Here is a 21355-nt window from a genome sequence, read left to right on the forward strand (position 1 = left end):
GTGCGGGCAAAGCCCGGAAACCCGCTTGGGCCAAGTTCCTGTGGAATACCTGGGCGGGCCTTGCTCTGCAGGTCCACCAATTCCCATTTCCTAGTGGAAAAGCATCACAGGCAGCCATTAACCTTGCTGTTCCTCGCTGTCTGCATCTCAAATGCCCACCTGACAGGGGCTACTGGGAAGACCACACACATGGTCCCATCTAGCATGCCAGCACAGTGCTTGGCACACGACTGATACGCAATAAACACAAGCTGATCTTCTCCTCTTTCGTGTATTTGCACGGTCAATTCCATTTAATAAGCATTTGCAAGACCCAGCGAGCACTGGGTGGGAAGCAATGAAACAAATGGTCTGTTCTTCAGCTGTTTGCACTCTAAGAGGAGCTAAAACAAGCACACAAATGATTACAACACAAGGAAAACATGCTAAGTGCGAGAGAGGGTAACGAGCAGCCTTCTCAGGAAGAAGGAGAAATGGTGCAGGCTGCAGAGATTTCTGAGCTTTCATGAAGAAGGCGGCATTGGCTCTAGCTTTTAAAGGATCGGGAGGTCCACTGTACAGATGAGGGAGAAGGGCATTCTCAGTGGGGCAAAGCTTGGGAGGCAACAGTGCAGGGTTTTCGGAAAGGTGGGTGGTAGAAGGGCTGTGGGTGAAGGGATGTGAGAGGTCACACTGAAAGAGCATGGGCGAGATTGTAAGGACTGGAATGCCATGCCGAGTTTGGACCGTAATCAGGGCAGGGCCTCTCATGTCACGGCATACATAGAGAATAGCCATGTTTGTAAGCAGACTGCAGTAGATGGGTGGGGTTGCCTTTGCCTGGAGACATAGCCTGGAGCTCCCCAAAGGCCACGGGGATCGATAGCTCAGCACATCTACAATTTATTCGTGGCGCCGCTGGATCCCATGGTGCATGGGCAGGAAGGGGGTGGGGACCTTTGCTCTAAGCAATGAGGCGGAGGGAGGCTTTCTGAACAGGGATATTACAGCACCACAACTTCCTGTTCAATGGTCACCATTCCAAGCCATAAGTCCCTGAAGTCCAAAAAGTGGTGAATGTCTGCAGGGAAAAGAAATCATTATACACTGCACTTCTGTTTAGCTTTTATAGTTGGAAAGATAGTTGTTTAAATAAGGGTGCCTGACGTAATACATACAAGTCCCATTTATATCCAGCTTCTTGATGGGAAGCAGACATGAAATTAAAACATGTTCATGTCTCCGTGGCCTAAGTCACCCATCTGCCTTCCGGAATAGGTTGTTAACAGAAAGAGAAGTTGGTCGTTGTTTTTCCCAACTCAAATCTGACTGCTTAAGGTTGGTTCTTCAGCTGTAAGAGATAGTCTCCATTTTCCTGACACGTCCCTTTAAGGAAACTTTAAATGTGTACACACAACTGAAAACTACGAAAGAAAACGCTTTGGATCTAGTCTAGAATATGCAAGCTTTGCTTTCTTTCTTTAAAAAAAAAAAAAAAAAAAAAAAAAAAAAACTGTGTCTGGCTAGGCTGTTCAAAGATTTCCCAGAATCCCTATGAATACCAGTCATCTTACCTTTAGGTCAGACCCGACATACTTAGATCTAGTGAGTAAGAAACGGAAAACAAGAGTTGGACCCCCAAATTAAACAGGCAGTTAGACTTTATTTCCGTCTCTTTAACAAAGGTGATGAAAACCAAATTAAACTATTCTAACACAAAGATAAAACAACGCATATGATGAAATCTCCATCTCTAGTCTGTCTGTCACTGGAGGGAAGGGAGCTACAGTCCTACTTGGGTGATGCTATCTTTCTTTCCTTAACGCTAACGGGAGCCGCTGCCGGTCAGCAAACTGTGTAAACAGGCCTTTCCGAGGGAAGAGCGCGGCCTCCGCCAGGCGGTCACTCGGGGTGCGGGTACCGGCCGGGTGTGGCCCCCTGGCGCCCGCCGGCCTTGCAGGGGGTGCCCGCCGCCGAGAGAGCGGCCCGGGCTCGGGCGGGGCCGCGGCCTCGCTCCTCCTCCTCTCTCAGGGCCTCTTCGTAGTGGGGGGCGAAGGCGGCCGGCACGGTGTCGTTGAGCTTGGCCAGGAACTCCAGGACCTTCATCTTGCTGGTCTCGGCCTGGGCGCGCGGGCCCCACAGGAACTCGAAGCGCGGGGGCTCGCTGTGCGGCACCTGCCGGTACACCAGGTACTTCTCCTGCACCAGGTCCTGCGTGATGAGCTTGCGGGGCTCCCCGAAGATGAAGTCGCTCTTGCCGTCGTAGATGCCCATGGTGTTGAGGAAGGCCCAGATCTCCTCCTCCGAGGCGCAGTTGCCGTTCAGGAAGATGACGCTCAGCAGCGGCATCAGGATGCCCTTCTTGGGGAAGCGCCAGCCGCCGCGCGGGCTGCCGTCGCCCGGGTCGTCCTGCTTGTCCACCAGGAGGTAGGAGTTGCCGTGCGGCTTCACCTCCTTCAGCTCCAGGCCGAAGAAGAGCTGCATGCGCTCCTGCGCGCGCGCCAGGATGTCGGGGAAGTCCTTGCGGTAGCGCTTGTGCACGATCTTCAACATGTCGCCCCTGCGGATGGGCTCCTTCATCTTGTACTGGTACAGCAGGTACTCCACCAGCACCGTGGCCTTCTGCGTCAGCAGGTCCTGCCCCGCGCTCTCGGCCGCCGCCGCCGCCGCGGCCGCGGCCCACGGGTACGTCTTGCTCTTCGGGGCCTGGCCTCTGGCTCGCCCCGCCGCGGCGCCGGTCGGGGCCCCCGGGGGCGCGCCCCCAGACAGGGACAGGGAGCCCGCGGCCGCCCCCTCGGCCCCCATGGCGGCCTGGGCGCCCAGAGCTCGGGCCTCCGCGCGGGCGCGTTGGCGCCTCTCCCGCGCGCGAAGCTTACTCTTCCGACCGCGAGGCATGGCGGGCGGGCGGCCTCCGGGGCAGGGGCAGGCGTGGGCCACGGACAGACAGGACAGGCGGCGGCGCCTTTGGTACAGTTACAGGACCGGTGGTTTGGGGCTCCCACTCGGGGTCCTCACCTCGACTCCAGGCCAGTCCGGCGGACCCGCCACGCTCGCTCTCGCTGTTGCCCTCACCGGACCTGCCGCCCTCACTACCGGACGGCAGAGCTGCTGCGCATGCGCCGGGAACCTGCTGCCCTCACCACCCGGACAGGACAGCCTCTGCGCATGCGCCCGGAACCTCCCGCCCTCACCTCCGGGAGAGGACAACTGCTGCACATGCGCCAGGAACGGTCCTCGGCTCGTGAGCGGAAGTCGGAAGTCCAAGCGGAAGTGGGTGGGTCCTCCACGGTTATTATGCGATCATAAAGGTCAAAGGTCATGTTCCGTGCCCTGGAGGTGCTGGGAAAAGCATCACTATGAGTTGTCACATTATTTAAAATAGCCCTTTAATACGCAGTGATGCAAATACAAAGACACACACACGTATGTGTGCGCAGGTGCCTGTGTGTGTGTGTGTAACCGTGCGCAGCCGGCAGCGCCCGCGGGCTCCGGAAAGGCTCTGTGTCTCCGCCCCTGCCCGGTGGCACCGGTTTGGAGCCTGAATCGGGGAGTCTTGGTGCCGGCATCAGCCTGCCCGGCAGTCTTTCCCCCCCAGAAAGCCTGTCAGGGAACGTTTAGCAGCTGCACGCACTGAGCGTGTCACATGTACATGCACACGTTTATGTACGAAAAGGTATGACTGTGTATGCACGCACACACACACACACACACAAGACTACAAATGGGATTTGTTATAGTCTATTTCCTTCTTTTTTAAGGGTATTTCTTATTGTTGACAGTATTACAGATGCCCTCTATTTCCCCGCACCCCCACCTCGCAGCCCGCCGCACCCCAGGCCTCGCCACAGGGCTCTGTGCATGTGCAGACAAGTCTCGGTGATGCATGAACCTTCTGCTGGTGAAACAGGATTGCAGAGGCACTTTCTTTTAAAAAAAAAAAAATTCTCTTACTTGAGGACAAGTTATTGTCTTTCTTTTTTTTTAATTTTTTAAAATGTATTTTACGGATTTTTACAGACAGGGAGAGGGACAGAGAGTTAGAAACATGGATCAGCTGCCTCCTGCACACCTTCCACTGGGGATGTGCCTGCAACCCAGGTACATGCCCTTGACCGGAATCGAACCTGGGACCCTCCTAGGGCCCTCGCGTCCGCAGGCTGATGCTCTACCCACTGAGCCAAACCAGTTAGAGCTACAGAGGCACTTTCGTTCTCACTTTAAAGTTTTAAACGGCCCTAAAGTAGGTAATAGGCAAGCATTCCTTAACATGTTTGCTTTAGGTGTTTTTTCATTCCTTTCCTTTCAATCTTTTTACATCCTTTTGATTTAGAGCATAAAAGCAGATAGGTTCTGGCTTTTTGTCATCCAATGTCATAGCCTCCAGTTTTTTAATCGTGGGGGAGGGAATCCATTTATATTTATTAATCTTACTAATATATTTGAATTTATTTCTTCCACTATTTAAGAAATTTTTGTTCTCATAAATTCAACAGAAGTCAGAAACAACTTAAAAAAGAATGCTACATTTCCTTTACTCATTCTATTTTTTCTCAGTGGGTTTTGAAGTTATTGGCTATATTTCTTATTTTCTATGGTAACTCTCAGGAATTCGTGTTTTTAAAACTAATTGAATTTTCTTACTAAGTCTGGCATTTCTATCCCCCTTCTGAACCAAAGATCTGAGCATGTTTTAACTACTCTTTCAATGTTATCGCCTATTGTCACAGCGCCAACATTTACTTTAACTTTTTAAAAACACACGTACACTCACTGATCATTTTCATGTCTATTCTTAATCAAATTTACCAACTTTCAAAAAATCTATTTCTGTGCTCCTCGTTGGTCTTTAATTCCATGTATTGTATGGGGGGTTTCATTTTCTTTTAGTTGAAGTAAATACAATATCACTGAAGGCCTGTGGCTGGTAAAGGTCTTTAGTCCTGTCTGTCATTAACTGCCATTGTTTTGGCCTCCTCCTTGAATGAGAGTTTATCTGAATATAAACATTCTTGTTGGCACTCGTTTTCCCTGCAACACGGATCACCTTAGTCCCGTTTCTAGAGGCATCTATTGTTGCAGTAAGAGATCTGCTGAAAGACCAACGACCATACCAATCGCTATTCTTTCTTTTCACCCGGAAACTTTAAATATTTTCTTCTCTTTATTGCTAATGTTCTACACTTTTACGATGACGTATCTCAGTGTAGACTTGCTTATTTTTATTTTGACCCGTGGAAGTACGTTTTCAACCGGAGAGCTCCTGTCCTCAGATTCAGCATTTACCTCTTTATTTACTGCTTTTGTACCATTCTCCTCGACCACTCCTTCTAGAATGCAAAGGCGGACAAGCCCAGAGCCTCCAACGCGAGCTCGCCGCTGCTCAGGGAGGGTTCTGTGTGTCTCTCTCTGTCCATTACGGCCGGGTTGCTCAGCACCTTGTATGAACTCATAACTCTGTCTTCATATCCAGTCCAGGTCGACTTCACTTACGGAATATTTTGCTTAGTAATTACATTCTACATTTCCAAAATGCCTAACTGGTTCTCTTAACCTTTTATTCTTAACACATTTCTTTCTTTTCTGTTTGCATGTATGGATGTGTCTCTGTGTAAAAATTTAAGTGTCTATTTATGTCCTGAGGTTTTATAAAAACCACTTCATTTTTAGAAAATTGATATCCCACTCATGGATTTTATTGGATGTATTTTGTAACATGCATTTTGGAATGCTGGTTGCAGGCGCATGTTTGAGGGGGACATTTTAGGGTTTTGGTTGGTTGTTTGGGGAAAGGGGGGGTCTCTCTGTCTTCCTCCTCCGGCTCCCTTCCCTATAAATCCCTCTGAATTTGACTCCGCAGGTGCCGCTGGCCCTGCACAGCCGCTGGGGGTCCGAGAGCCTGCGCCAGGCAGGGCTGGGCTGGGAGAGACTGCTCACCGGCGGAGGGGCCCTGGGGCCCATGCAGGCCGCCCCCCGCAGACAGTCCTGAGACCAGAGGCTCCGGCCGAGGGTTCAGCCTCCTTTCCCGTCTGCACACCCCACCTTACCCTTCGTTTCAATGGGCGGATGCCTGTCCCTGGGGTTCAGAACGCGTTTCTGCTCTGTGGTCCTCGCAGAAGGTGACCCTCCGGCTCCGCCCCAGCTCCCGCTCCGGCTCAGCGGCTGCTGGCTCCAGCCCTGCTCCCCACGTGCACGCGCCCCCGTTTTATGCGGCGGGTTTTGAGGGGACTGGTCCTGTTTCCAGTCTGGCCGCGCCTTCCTGGGCTCCTGGGTGTTGGTGTCTGGCCCAGGAGGGCTTCCTCCGACATGAACTGGTTGAGCCGTTTGGACAGAAGTCTTTTATTTTATTTTCAAGAATGGAAATACAAATGTATTTGTCTTTTTAGAGTGACATCCTTTTAAGTCTTAGCTCCGTTTAAAAAAGATGGGAACTCATTTTACCTTGTAAACAATAACTTGGAAGTTTAAATTTCTAGTTTGTTTTTCTTCCTTTTGTTACAGTTTTTATCGCTGGAGACATACTTAAAATGTTGGTGACGATGTGGTTTTACAACAATTTTGCTTCTTGAATATTAAGTTATAAATATGTTTCATTTTCAAAAACAAACAAACATCCAACATAAAATAAGATAAAACCGTGTCCCGGCGAAGCCCTGCGCACGGGCTGACCTGGGCGGGCTCAGCGGGAAGTGAGTGGCGGTTGGAGAGCCGCAGACGTCCCTGCCGCAGCCCTGCCTTCCCCTGCGGGAGAGGAAATCCACCGTCTATTGACACGTCTGCTGGCCAAACATCTTCAAATGCAATCATTTGGGCAAACGCTCCATTTCTTTAAAATTAAAAAAAAAAAAAGTACTCAAAGTAACGTGAAAGTCTCTATCCTAACACGAGAGGCCCGATGCACGAAATTCATGCAAGGGGTTCCGCCCTCGCAGCCCAGCTTCGTCCAGAAGGACGTCCGGAAGGTCGTTCGGCTGTCCCGTCTAATTAGCATATTGCGCTTTTATTATTATAGAGTCTAATACCCTAAAGTTCCCTTTCTTTCCGCTTTGCTTGCCCTCGCGCTGCCCAGCGTGCCCACACAGCAGACGCGAGTCCCCGGCAGAGGCGGGAGCCCCGGCACGGGTTTCTGCCTCAGGGAGAAGGTGTCTTTGCAGGACCCCTGCTTCCTCCCCTGCGGCCAGGAGGCAGCGCCCCCCCTCTCCTGGGCCTACTGCAGGAGCCGGGGTACCCTCCGACCACATCGGGTAAACGATGACACGGGCTGCAGGGCACCAGCCAGAGGGTGAGGCGCGGGCCAGTCTGCCGTCACCAAGCTCCCCGACACACACCTCCTCCAGGCCCTGCACATCCGGGGGAGGGGGGCGGTCATTTCTCAGAGTTAGAGGTGCCCTTGATCTCTCCACTGAGAAGTTGGGGACATCTCTGCCCCGGCCATCTCGGCCTGGGTGAGGCCCCGCACGTGTGGCAGTCAGAGCCTGGAGGGCTGAGAGGCCTCTACGGACAGGTAGGGGCGTGATGTGTGTCCAGGCCTAACACGCAGCCTGGCCGCTCCCCTGTCCTGCGGGGAGCACTCCTCCTCCTCCTCCTCCTCGGTTCCTTCCGGGACTGTCTCCCTGGAAAGCTAAGCTAAGGGGACACTTCCCCGCACACCGTGTCCCTGGAAAGCTAAGCTAAGGGGACACTTCCCCGCACACCGTGTCCCTGGAAAGCTAAGCTAAGGGGACACTTCCCTGCACACCGTGTCCCTGGAAAGCTAAGCTAAGGGGACACTTCCCCGCACACCGTGTCCCTGGAAAGCTAAGCTAAGGGGACACTTCCCTGGCACACCGCGTCCCTGGAAAGCTAAGCTAAGGGGACACTTCCCCGGCACACCGTGTCCCTGGAAAGCTAAGGGGACACCTCCCCGGCACACCGCGTCCCTGGAAAGCTAAGGGGACACTTCCCCGGCACACCGCGTCCCTGGAAAGCTAGGAGGACACCTCCCCGGCACGCCGTGTCCATCACGCCAGTGCTCACAGCAGAGCGGAGTCCATGCCCGTGCCCTTGGGCACAGAACCACGCGTGGCTCCCGCGTGTCCGCGGGGGAGGAAGCCAGCCCCTGGCGCTGCCCCGAAGACCTCGCACAGCCTGCCTGGGGCTGTTCTCTTCAATCCGCCCTCCCGGCCCGAGCGTCATGTGGACTCATTGAAACTCCCCGCGGGGCCTGATCGCACAAACCTCAGGGCCTGATCGCACAAACCTCCTGCCTTGGCAGACCCTCTTGCTCTCCCGTGGCCTCAAACGCCCCGGGCCTCCGTTGTGCCTGCTGACACCCTGACCCGCCTCGCCCTCCTCCGAGACGCCTCCCCGAGTCCCTCGTCGCTGTGGACACACCTCACGTCAGAGTTGGGCCCGCTCGCCGCCCTCTCTGCTCACAGCTGCTCCTTCCCCCGTGAGCTTGCGTGGGGCATCCAGGGCCTGGTGTCTGGGAGGCAGCTGGGAAATGGGGTGAATGAGGCCCTTTGTGACATCGATGGGGGCAGAAGGAGAAGAGTGGGGAGCAGCTAGGGTTGTAACAAACGTTATCACGCTCTGTGAGCCGCGACTGTTTCGTTCTGATTACAGAAGGCGCGTCCCGGGCTGGGAGTTGCACGTGGGACCTGGGAGCTCACCGGGAAGAGCCGCCCGTCCTCCCCATCGTCCTCCCGGGCGGGAGCTCTTATCGTGGAGAGAGGGACCACCTTGTGGCAGACACCAGAGCCGCCAGCTCTTTGCAAACCGCCAGCCCTTTGAGGAGCTTCGGCCTTTGCATTCCTGCAGGTGTTTGCAAACCTCCAGCCCGCATTGCCTAGCAGCTGCCCACTTGGCATACCTTGCCTGCTTTCCCTGGCATCTCTGTCCTTCTGCCCAGTATAAGCAGCTGGCTGATGGGGGGGGGGTGGACCGGGGGGGCAGAGAGATGTTTGTGGGTGACCTGCTGCAGGCAGGACTGGAATAAACGCTCACATAGGACGCAACCCTGCCTCTGCTTCATCGGCTCTAGTAGTGACAGGCAGCTCAGACCCCCTGACTGTCCAGTTACAGAATGACAGGGTTGGTCAGTAGGGCTGGGTTCATTCATTCGTTCATTCATTCACGACAAAGCCCTTATTGCTCTTCTAACATTTGTGAAAGGTTGGATCCGGCTTATCAGGGCGACTCTTTGAGCTGTGCTCCCACAAAGGCTCTCTTTTCCTGTGTGGACGGTGGGCGCTCCCGCTAGACGCAGGGGTCGGCAAACTCATTCGTCCACAGAGCCAAATAGCAACAGGACAATGATTGACATTTCTCTTGAGAGCCACATTTTTTAAACTTAAACTTCTTCTATCGCCACTTCTTCAAAATAGACTCGCCCAGGCCGTGGTATTTTGTGGAAGAGCCACACTCAAGGGGCCAAAGAGCCGCATGTGGCTCGCGAGCCGCAGTTTGCCGACCACTGGGCTGGAGTCCCTGTGACTTGGCCTAAGCTGAAATCCACGTGGTCCTGGGAGAACTGCGCTGCCTCTTCCCTGGTTCCTGCCCGCCTGCCGGCGCCGTGGGGACGGGTGAGCGGTCGCAGTGCCAGGAGGTGCGCACCGTGGGGAGGGTTGCATTTATCCACGGACCCCCCCCACCCCCACCCCGCCCCGCGTCCTCCTGCCCCGCGGCGCTGCCCTCGATCCAGCGGCTTCCCGTTTTGCTTTTTTCCTGCAGGTTAACGAGATCCCGGCCCCGGGCTCTGATGAACCACCTCTGGAATTTCCTTTGAGGTTATTTTTTTCCTCAAATTCAAGACACTCCATATTTCACTTCCTCCTTGATTTTTTTCCCAGAAATATTTTTGTCTTTTTTATAGTTTATCCAGATTAAGTCACAGGCCTGCACCCCGGCCCCGTGGAGCCTGCGGTGACAGGCAGCTGAGGGACCAGGCCGGCCCTCCCAGCTGCTGAGCCGCCCACAGGCTCCCCCTCCAGGCAGAGGGGTCCCAAAAGAATACCCACTCGGGGCAATGAGCAGAACCCGCCGCTGTGGCAGCCCCTCTGGCTACAGTCTGGGGAGCAAACCTGGGCTGTGGAACCCCGTGAGCCCCTAGCTGGTGCTTGTCCCGCTGGAGTTCCCTGGGAAGCCGGCTCGAGGTGGAGATGAACTGCAGGGGGTTCACTGGGGCAGCCCCTGAGGAAGGGAGGGGAGGGGGAGGGGAGGAGAGAGGAGGGGGATGGGGGAGGGGAGGGGAGAGGAGGGGGGATGGGGGAGAGAGGAGGGGGGAGGGGGAGGGGAGGAGAGAGGAGGGGAGGGGGAGGGAGAGGGGGGAGGGGAGGAGAGAGGAGGGAAATAGGGGGAGGGGAGGAGAGAGGAGGGAAATAGGGGGAGGGGAGGAGAGAGGAGGGGGAGGGAGGAGGGGAGAAGAGGGGAGGGGGGATAGGGGGAGGGGAGGAGAGAGGAGGGGGAGGGAGGAGGGGAGAAGAGGGGAGGGGGGATAGGGGGAGGGGAGGAGAGAGGAGGGAGATAGGGGGAGGGGAGGAGAGAGGAGGGAGATAGGGGGAGGGGAGGAGAGAGGAGGGAGATAGGGGGAGGGGAGGAGAGAGGAGGGTGGATAGGGGGAGCTCGGGGCCGTGGAAAGGCCGCTGGGCGCCCAGCAGATGGGAACGGCGCCTCAGAGGCTGCGGGAAACTCGGGGCTGGGAGAGCCCCGCAGAGAGGCGTCTGGGGGTTCCCTGTGAAACCGGAGTGTGCGGTTAGAAGGAATGGGACCGCATGCCACCACTTTTCCGTCTTCCTTCGGTGCCCAAACCTCTCTTTCTTCCGGAAGCTTCCTCCGTCCTGTCTCCCCGCCTTGGCCAGGTCACTTCCTGGGGCTTTTCGGCCGTCGCCGTAGAGAAAGTTGTGCAGTCCCAGGGCCAGATGGGCAGCCCCAACCCCTTATCCCGAGACGGAGGGAGGGAGACAGACCCTGGTGATGTACGTGTAGCCCCTGGATTAAGCCAGACCTGACCAGCAAGACCCACTTTCTGGACTCCCCATAGGAGAGCCAGTGCCCCCCTTTCCTACCTGCGTGGTGTCCCCCTGGGTCTCTGTCACTTGCCACTGCGGGAGAACCTGGCTGCACGGCGAGCGAGCTGGGACAGACACCTCCTATATAATGAAAGGCCAGCGACCATAACGGCATAAAGACCAGCATGACCCATCAACCAGTCGCTATGAGGTGCACTGACCACCTCTCAGTCCCTCCCCCGAGCCCACAGGCTCCCATCGCTGGATGGCCAATGGGGAGCCACGGGGAACCGGGGTGGGTGGTGGCGGGGCGGGACTGGGGACTGGCGAGCGGGTGGAAAGCAGACCTCTCGGTCCCTCCCCCCAGCCCACAGGCTCCAATAGATCTCCAGATGGCCAATGGGGAACCAGGGTCGGTATCAGCGGCGGGGCAGGACTGGGGACTGGCGAGCGAGCAGGCGGAAGATGGCTCTGATCGCAGGCTAGGCCTAGGGACCCGCACACGATTTCGTGCACTGGGCCTCTAGTTTTCTATAAAAGAGGAGCTGGTTGGCCTGCGACCGACCTGGATTTTTCTCTCAAACATTGATACTGACCTCCAGAGACAGTCTCGTAGTCAACTCCTGTGTTGGAACTCCAGAAACGAAAAGGTTCGGCGGAACTGGGGAAGGAATGACTGCCAACATGTGGCAATACCTCGTGTCCGCCAAAGCGATGGAGGAGCCCAGAGCCACTGCCGGAGTGTGGGGCCCGGCTCTGCCACCCACGGGCTGGGTGGTCCTCAGCGAGCTCACCTGGGAAATGGGGGCATCAGGAGCGCCTGGTGGGACTGCGAGGCCCAAACCAACCACCGCATGTGAAGTCTCGGCGCGCACTGGCGCAGAATGAACACTGGCCCGGTGCCCGCTGCTCTTGGTAGTCTGCTCTCATCATTCACAGAGGATCGGCATTGCGAGAGAAGCCGGCTGCAGCGGGAGAGACCCCGGCATGAAGAGTCAAACCAGCCCGGCCAGGGTGGCTCATTGCTGAGCGTCGACCTAGGAACCAGGAGGTCAGGGTTCGAGTCCCAGTCAGGGCACAGGCCCGGGTTGCAGGCTCCATCCCCCTGTGGGGCGTGCAGGAGGCAGCCGATCCATGATTCTCTCTCATCATTGGTGTCTCTCTCTCCCTCTCCCTTCCTCTCTGACATCAATAAAAATATATTTTTTAAAAAGAGCCAAACAAGATGAGAAGCAAAGTCACATGATAGCCGGCCACGGCGGGAAGAGGAACGCTGTCTCTGTCCAGATGCCTCCCACCGCCCCAGGGCCAGGCCCACTGGGCGAGATTTTTATACCCTCAGCTCAGCCACCGCCGCTTCCCTTTCAACCTAAGCCCCTTTGATCGGCTTCTGTCCTGTGCCGCGCCGGCACGGCCATGGGTGAGCCTGAGGGGGGGTGAAGGATTAGAAAAGACAGACGAGAGAATAAAGCTGGGGCTAGGTGGGACGCTGCCCTCTGTGATGGAGAGACAGCGCCCTGGCCTGCAAGCCGCATCTTCCTTTCATAGCCAGATCCCAGGAGGCAAAGGAAGGGCGTGGTCACAGCGTTCTCTCGGGCTTCGAATCCACTCAGTCACAGGCACCTGGTCAGGCCTTGTTTACCGGCTGCACCTCCCGCAGCCCACTTCACTCTGCCACGTGGGGCCACAGGCTCGGACCATAAGGTCAAGCTCACAACCACAGCCTTTGGCTGTAACTGTGCTGGGACCTGCACGTGGCTTTGCCACGAGAGGACCGTGCCCTCTCATCAGTCCCAGGCTTGAACCTGTCCGAACGCGGTAGCCGCTCTCCACACTGTCCCTTGTCCTCACGCAAGCTTAGCGAGAGCCTGGAGTCTGCAGAGCCCTGGGCCAGCCAGACTGGAGGCACGGCCCGGGCATGGCGGCCACGAGTGCTGTCTGTCTGATTTCTGCAAAGTCAGCTGCACAGCAAAGGCCCCTTCGGGTGTGGGACAGCCAGTCATGCCACCGGGACGCCCAGGTCCAGGGACGTGCAGGACAGGGGGTCCCCGCCCCCCCCCCCCCCCCCCCCGGAGCGGCAGTGCTTGCCCTTGTGGGAGCAGCAGCAGGATTGCCCTGTGAATCCGGGGCTTCCGACGCTCTCCTCTCCGCCGAGTGAGTTCTATTCTTAGGAAACCTTGGCCGGGCCCCAGGCCTGTCACATTGTTTGTGTGGAATGAGGATGTGCCCTGCTTTTTCAGAATAACAAGCCCGTGTTTTCGAGTCATTAGGGGGGGAACTTTTCCCACCACCTAGGAGCGAGCTCACCTCTTCACACCCAGGGAGGGTCATTCCAAAAGGCACAAATAGAAAGAATGTGCCGAAACCGGTTTGGCTCAGTGGATAGAGTGTCGGCCTGCGGACTGAAGGGTCCCGGGTTCGATTCTGGTCAAGGGCATGTACCTTGGTTGCGGGCACATCCCCAGTGGGAGGTGTGCAGGAGGCAGCTGATGGATGTTTCTCTCTCATCGATGTTTCTAGCTCTCTATCCCTCTCCCTTCCTCTCTGTAAAATATCAATAAAATATATTTTTTTAAAAAGAAAGAAAGAAAGAGCACCCAGAAGGAACCCCAAAGCCACAGGCATTGTGCCCGGTCAACAGGGGTCTGAGAAGATCCGCCCCGGAGTGCTCACACGTGGCTGCCCGAGAAGGCCGCCCCCTCCACGTCGCCCTCCTGCCTCTCCTGCCCCAGCAATGAGCGAGGCCGCGCTGGGGGGGAAGCAAACAGACGCAGGAAGGCGGACAGCAGCAGCCGTTCTTCCCAGCGCCTTCCCACCCCCCAGCAGTCAAGTCGCGTTGATCCTCACTCCGCAGGCCGGGCCGCCTCTGTGGCTGCCACCCGTCTGCGGAGCCGGAAACACACAAATAGCCTGGCCAGCGCCCTATCCATTATTTCTCTGACGACGGAACGTTAATCTGCGTGAACAGGAATGAAGAGCTACACGTAGGTCGTTATTTCTTATGGGGGCATGATTGGCGTATTGTATCCGTGTCAGACATACAATATCATGATTCAACGTGTGTGTGTGAGAAGCAGCCACCACGGTAAGTCTGGCTACACCTGTCACTGAACATAGTTCAAAAGACCCTTTCTTTTTTTAAAAAATATATTTTATTGATTTTTTACAGAGAGGAAGGGCGAGGGATAGAGAGCTAGAAACATCGATGAGAGAGAAACATCCATCAGCTGCCTCCTGCACACCTCCCACTGGGGATGTGCCCGCAACCCAGGTACATGCCCTTGACCGGAATCGAACCCGGGACCCTTCAGTCCGCAGGCCGACGCTCTATCCACTGAGCCAAACCGGTTTCGGCAAGACCCTTTCTTACAGTTAAGAACGTTGAAGACCCGACATTGAAGACCGTGGCGACTTAAACACGCGACGCGGTGTAGTTCACGGGTCACCACGCTGCACCGGCCTCACCGGGAGCTTTTGGTTCACAGCGGGCTCTGGGCCTTTGCCGCCTCCCTCTGTCCACGCCCGCCCCGCCGGGGGCGACTGCTCCGCTCTCCGCTCCGGGAGGGTTCTGGGAGTCCACCGGGGGGTGAAGTCATTGGCATCGGTCTCTGTCTGCCTCATCCCGCTCAGCACAATGCCCTCTAGGGCTAGGCCCATCCGTGCTGGCGCAACGGCAAGCTCTCCTTTCTATGGCCGCGGAGGAATGGGCATAGCAATGGTTTTGTCTTCGACGGTAAATCAAGTCATTTAAGGAAAAAAGAAATCAATGGTCAGCCCATGAGACAGCTCCGCAGGCAGCCAAAGGGTGGCCTCCCCCAAGAGCCCACTGCTGGCCCTGTGCTGGCCCCCCGCCCCGCCCCCCCCCGTGGCCCTGCTCCGTTCATCCTTCATCGAGGGGCTCCGGCCAACGCAGGAGACACCGGGCCCTTGTCCCCTGCTTCTCTCACAGCACCAAGGACACAGGTGACAGCGTGGACCCCCACTTCCTGCCTCACCAAACCTGGGGGTTCTTGCTCCCCCAAGGCCCTCCTTCCGGCCCAGCCCCTGCCCCCGTTGTCTCGCCTGTCACCTCACCCAGCCTGCTCTTCCCAACGCGGCGCTGCCCGCAGGCCAGCCTCCCAGCGGCCAGACGGGCTCTGGTGGCTCTGGCTACATCCCAAGGTGAATCCTCCACAAGGAAGAGCCGGAGGAGAGGAACACCCAGAGAAGGGGTTCAGAGGCGTGGAGCTGGGAGCAAACCACCACAGCCTCCGCCTGGCCACCCCTCCCAGCAAGGTGCCCCCTCACCCAGCACCCACCCCTCCCAGCAAGGTGCCCCTCACCCAGCACCCACACCTCCCAGCAAGGTGCCCCCCCCTCCCTGCCCTCACCTCCCAGCAAGGTGCCCCTCACCCAGCACCCACACCTCCCAGCACGATGCCCCTCACCCAGCACCCACACCTCCCAGCAAGGTGCCCCCTCACCCAGCACCCACCCCTCCCAGCAAGGTGCCCCTCACCCAGCACCCACCCCTCCCAGCAAGGTGCCCCTCACCCAGCACCCACACCTCCCAGCAAGGTGCCCCCCCCTCCCTGCCCTCACCTCCCAGCAAGGTGCCCCTCACCCAGCACCCACACCTCCCAGCACGATGCCCCTCACCCAGCACCCACACCTCCCAGCAAGGTGGCCCTCCTCACCCAGCACCCACACCTCCCAGCAAGGTGCCCCCTCCCCCAGCACCCACACCTCCCAGCAAGGTGCCCCCTCCCCCAGCACCCACACCTCCCAGCAAGGTACCCCCTCCCCCAGCACCCACACCTCCCAGCAAGGTGCCCCTCCCCCAGCACCCACACCTCCCAGCAAGGTGCCCCCTCCCCCAGCACCCACACCTCCCAGCAAGGTGCCCCTCACCCAGCACCCACACCTCCCAGCAAGGTGCCCCCTCACCCAGCACCCACACCTCCCAGCAAGGTGCCCCCTCCCCCAGCACCCACACCTCCCAGCAAGGTGCTCCCTCCCCAGCACCCACACCTCCCAGCAAGGTGCTCCCTCCCCAGCACCCACACCTCCCAGCAAGGTGCCCCTCACCCAACACCCACACCTCCCAGCAAGGTGCCCCCCCTCCCCGCCCTCACCTCCCAGCAAGGTGCCCCCTCCCCCAGCACCCACACCTCCCAGCAAGGTACCCCCTCCCCCAGCACCCTCACCTCCCAGCAAGGTGCCCCCCCTCCCCGCCCTCACCTCCCAGCAAGGTGCCCCCTCCCCCAGCACCCACACCTCCCAGCAAGGTGCCCCTCACCCAGCACCCACACCTCCCAGCAAGGTGCCCCCTCACCCAGCACCCACACCTCCCAGCAAGGTGCCCCCTCCCCCAGCACCCACACCTCCCAGCAAGGTGCCCCTCACCCAACACCCACACCTCCCAGCAAGGTGCCCCCCCTCCCCGCCCTCACCTCCCAGCAAGGTGCCCCCCCCCTCCCCGCCCTCACCTCCCAGCTCCCACACCTCCAACCAAGGGCTCCTGCAGGTTTCATCTTTCCATTTTGTGAGCCCCCCTGCCCCCCATAGTCTACCAATAAACTGCATCTCGGGAAGCGTGTCACTGTCTGCGGTTCACGGCACCGGTGGGTTCTGGCTGGTGTCCCTCCCACCGTCTCTCTGGGCCCTTTGTGTGTGTTTTCTTTTTAAATATATTTTTATTGATTTCAGAGAGGAAGGGAGAGGGAGAGATAGAAACATCAATGATGCGAGAGAATCATGGGTCAGCTGCCTCCTGCACGCCCCCCACTGGAGATCGAGCCCACAACCCGGGCCTGTGCCCTGACCAGGAATCGAACCCTGGCCTCCTGGTTTATAGGTCGACGCTCAACCCCTGAGTCCACGCCGGCCGGTAAAGACACACACCCTCGCACCCTCGCTCTGCCCCCGGGGACCCCCTAACGGCCTTGAGACAACGGTGAACTCGCCCCAAATGGACCCGCTGGACTTGCTGCCTGCTTTTCACGCGGGGCTTTGCTCCTGCCTAAACCCACCGACGACGCCGTCCATCTCTAAATCCTCCGCGGCCACAGGGCACGAGACAGCTGGTGGGGACGGCGTCAGCATCCATCGGCTGACCTGGCCCGGACCCGCCGAGGCTCCGAGTCACTAAATGCTAGACAGCCGTCCTGACCCTGAGTTTCTCAGGTTGTTTTCGAGCCCGGGGCTCGGCGGTGCCAAGGCCGGCTGCGCTTCCTGAGCCGCATTCCCGGGGCTTCCTGTGGAGGGGGAAGGCGGCCGGGCCCTATATAAGGAAGAAAGGTATGCGCCCACGAGGGGAAGCGGCAGAGGAAGCGGGCCAAGTCCCAAAATAAAAGGCAGGAATCGGCCGCTAAAAATAGCGGGGAGGTGCCCGTCTGCGCGCCCCGTCTGAGGCTCCCCCCTCCAGGCGCGTGCTCATGCGTGCTGCAGATTTACATGGACACTGTGTGTCCCTAAGAGCAGTCATCCCTGTGGGGGACTCGGGGGAGGTCTCAGAGGATGCTCACTGACTGTCACTCACCACGCGTCCCCTCTCCCGGCAGCTTCAGCCTCGTCCAGGAGCTCTCGGCGCTCGCCAGGGCTCTATCAATTCACCTTTAGAGAACACGCACATGCCTCCACGTGTCAGTCTGGCTGCACGTAACGGACACGTGAAATACCAAGAACACGAGGTGGCTCCTAGGGTAACACCTCATTGTCTGCCATCGTTGGAAAGCTTCGTACCTGTCCGTCCGACTCGGTGACAACATAAATGTCAAAGACAGAACATGGGCCACGGCCCTCGCAGCTCTGCATGGAGCCACTGCCCACGGGCACAGAGGGGCGCGGAGGCGGCGCGTTAGCAACACGCACGGAGTCAGCCACCAGCGAGCGTCCTGGGAGCGCACCCGGCTCCACGGACACCGGCTCGAGGGTCCTGCCCGGGACCTGAGGTCGGCAAAGTGTCTTCCCACCAGGGAGCTCTGCGGTGAGCACGGAGCCGTCCACAGGCACGCGTGGCCCCTGTCTCCGGGCCGCTGCTCCTCAGGGTCAGAGCCGCTGGGTTTACGGTGACGTCCTGACGGCGCCGCGCCCCCGGCCGCAGGGTCCCTCCCACCGCTCAGCCGTCGCCAGATCTTCATGCCGACGACCCTTTCCCTTCAGAGAAACGGGTGATGATGGAGTTTTCAAGAATGAACCTCATGCTGGGAGCTGCCGGCGTGGAGGTCACTCCCGACGCTGTTCAATAATCACTTCCAAGCTGTGCGAGCCTGTCTTCTCGAGACACAACAAAAACAGGAAATATATTTGCCCACTCCACAGGTGTCAGGAAATGCCTTAACAACCCTGGTGGCCCGCCCGCTGAGCGACCACCCATGACAGGAGGGCACGGTTCCATTCCCGGTCAGGGCATATGCCCAGGTTGCGGACTCGATCCCCGGTCTGGGGCATGCAGGGGGCAGCCGATCCCTGATTCTCTCTCATCATTGATGTTTCTCTCTCTCTCTCCCTCTCCCTTCCTCTCTGAAATCAATAAAAATATATTTTTAAAAAACCCCACGCCCTGGTGGTCTGGCCACCGGCTCAGGCAGCCACCCCGGTGAGGAGTGGCAGGCGCACTGCCACGGAAGGCGCACTTAGACGCTGGGACCGTCCTCCCTCCTTTCCGAGGACTCGCCGGCCTGGCTTCCGTGGGACCAAGCGTTTGTGCCGGGAGAGGCGCCGTGTGTGCGAGCGTGCCTGGCAGCCTTCCTGGGCTTTATTAGGAAACCACAATTCTCTACGTTTACTTGGTTTGAAACCCTATTTCAGCCGTGGGCAAAGTACGGCCCACGGGCCAGATCCGGCTGTTCTATCCGGTTCTCTTGCTCTCCCCTCCGCTCCTTTACTTTGAATTTATATTAGTTCACACAAACACTCCATCCATGCTTTTGTTCCAGCCCTCCAGTCCAGTTTAAGAACCCATGGTGGCCCTCGAGTCAAAAAGTTTGCCCACCCCTGCCCTATTTTGATATCTAACAAAGTGCCAAGATGACAAAGGACATCTCAAAACGACTCAAATATAGGATCCTGTCCCTAAGTCACTATGTATGTAGCAAACCCCCACTTTTGTTTTCATCTGTTTCAACTCGCTGCAATGTAATGCTCAAAAGTGGAGAGAGCTTTGTTCTTTCCCCCAGTTATGACACTAACTGAAGTTTTCAGGAACTAGCTAAAAATATAAAGAACAAGATACGCACCAATATGAATATCTCTATATTTATGTATTTTTCCCCAAAAGGAGATGATTTATAGGACATTGTAGCAGGCTTTTTCCACTCACGATACAGTGGAGACGCTCAGGCAGCCTCCGCGTGCCCGTCCCGCTGAAATCACGGTGCATCTCCGTCCCCCGGGTCACTGCTGCCTCCGACGCCCCTGGAGATGCGGGAGGAGGCCCCTGGGGTGCACCTGCATGGCCAGCGGTTGAGTAGAAGCTCAGCCTGCTGCACGTCTGTGCCCGTCACCACTGCTCTGACCTAAATACTGAGCCGCTCAGGGGCCAGCCAAGGAAAGAGGCGATTGCTGTTGCCATGGACACGAAGGGGAATGTCGGGGGGACCCAGTTAAGGTGTCACGTTAGGAAACAGCTGCTCTCCACTGGGGGGAAGGGAGTCACGTAAATCGAGGTGTCTGCACCTTGCTGAAGGGGAAGGGAGGGTGTCCCCAGTGCCTGGGGAGAAGAGCTCCCCTCTCTGTTACCCTGGACACCCCACTTGTCCAGTTGGCTGACTCGCTCGTACGCTCACAGTTGTTCAGTCACCTCCTGTCCCAGGAGGCAGGACAGGCAGCCGCCAGGGGGGTGGGGAGCTGCAGATGGAAGCCCCTCAGTGCTGCTGTTCTGTGGGAGACAGAAGGCCTGTCACCTGTTTCATCCTTCCGTCCATCCATCCTCTTCCCACCCATCCATCTGTCCGTCCGTCCGACCATCTGTCCATTCACCCATCCATCCATCCTCTTCCCACCCATCCATCTGTCCATCCGTCCATTCTTCTTCTCATCCATCCATCCATCCATCCCTCTTCCGTCTGTCCGTCCATCCATCCATCCATCCATCCATTCTTCTTCTCATCCATCCATCCATCCCTCTTCCGTCTGTCAGTCCATCCATCCACCCATGCATCTTCTTCCCATCCATCCGTCCGTCTACCCATCCATCCTCTTCCCATCCATCTGTCTGTCCGTCCATCCATCCATCCATCCCTCCATCCCTCTTCTCATCCATCCATCCATTCATCCATCCCTCTTCCCATCCATCCATCCATCCATCCATCTGTTCGTCCATCCGTCCATCCATCCATCCCTCTTCTCATCCATCCATCCTCTTCCCATCCATCCATCCGCCCATCCTCTTCCCACCCATCCATCCCTCTTCTCATTCATCCCTTTACCCACCTATCTACCCATTTACCCTCCCACTCATGCATTCATCCCTTCATTGCAGAAGTATTTATTACATGGAATATATGCCAACTTGCTTTCTCTTCAGTATCAAGTGAGGTTGGGCCTCATTGGAGACCACTGACCTTGGCATTTTCTTTTGCTTCTCTGGTGTTTCCCAGAATGGTCCATGAGGTTCAGGCAAAAAATTTCAGAACTACTATTTACATTTATTTTGTATGGCTTTTAAAAGTTTCTAGCTTGAGTGTTTTATGATGAACACTAGAGGCCCGGTGCACAAAATTCGTGCAAAGGGCTCAGCGCTCGCAGCCACGGTGGCTGCCTCAGCCCTCGCAGCCCCAGCTTCATCCAGAAAGGTTGTCTGGAAGGACATCCGGAAGGTCATTCGGCTGTCCGGTCTAATTAGCATATCATGCTTTTATTGTTACAGATATTGTATTAAAACTAGGCTATGTATCTAGTTTAAAATCACGTGCTCAGAAATATTGCAATCAAAGCGAGCAGAATCCCAACGTTGTGGAGACCACTGCTGTGAAGAATAATCGGAAGCGTGCAGAGCCGTTCGGGACGGACAAACACCAGCACTTGGAGGGAAGGGCACAGCGGCCCCAGGGCCTGAAGCTGGGTGGCTGGACACCTCGCCTGCCCCTGAGAGCAGCTGAGCCTGCCTTGGTTTGACTTTATTGCCCAAGGTCTCCCAGGTGGTGGGTGCCGTGCGGGGGCAGAAGCAAATCCCTCCTCGTCTAGCTCCTGTCCCACTGTCCCCGCCACCCCCCCAGGGCACGGGGCTGAGGCCAGGCCTCCCCATGGCAGCAGACCTCTCAGCGACCTCACTCCCTGGGAGCACATCCTGCAACGTCCCTGCCCGGCGCAGGGCAGACGTCCAGAGCGTCCGCTTCCATCAGTAACGACCCTGCTGCCTGCCCGAGTGTAACTCGCTACGCACATCGTCCCTCCACCTTAGAAAAAGG

General features: G+C 57.3%; 2 protein-coding genes across 2 annotated transcripts in view; one reads left to right on the forward strand and one right to left on the reverse strand.

Moving 5' to 3' along the window:
• SNX18 (sorting nexin 18) overlaps positions 1–21355 on the forward strand; it is a 178555-nt gene that overhangs the window by 120579 nt on the left and 36621 nt on the right. The gene's annotated exons all lie outside the window — the stretch shown is intronic.
• Positions 1882–2874, reverse strand: LOC308254610 (melanoma-associated antigen B1-like; the record flags this gene model as incomplete). The annotated part of the gene is made up of 1 exon (XM_080680854.1): positions 1882–2874. One exon carries the CDS (start codon positions 2872–2874, stop codon positions 1882–1884), a length of 993 nt encoding a protein of 330 aa, XP_080536980.1.

The sequence above is a fragment of the Plecotus auritus genome (genome assembly GCF_963455305.1).
Source record: "Plecotus auritus genome assembly, chromosome: 7".
Lineage (NCBI taxonomy): Eukaryota > Metazoa > Chordata > Mammalia > Chiroptera > Vespertilionidae > Plecotus > Plecotus auritus.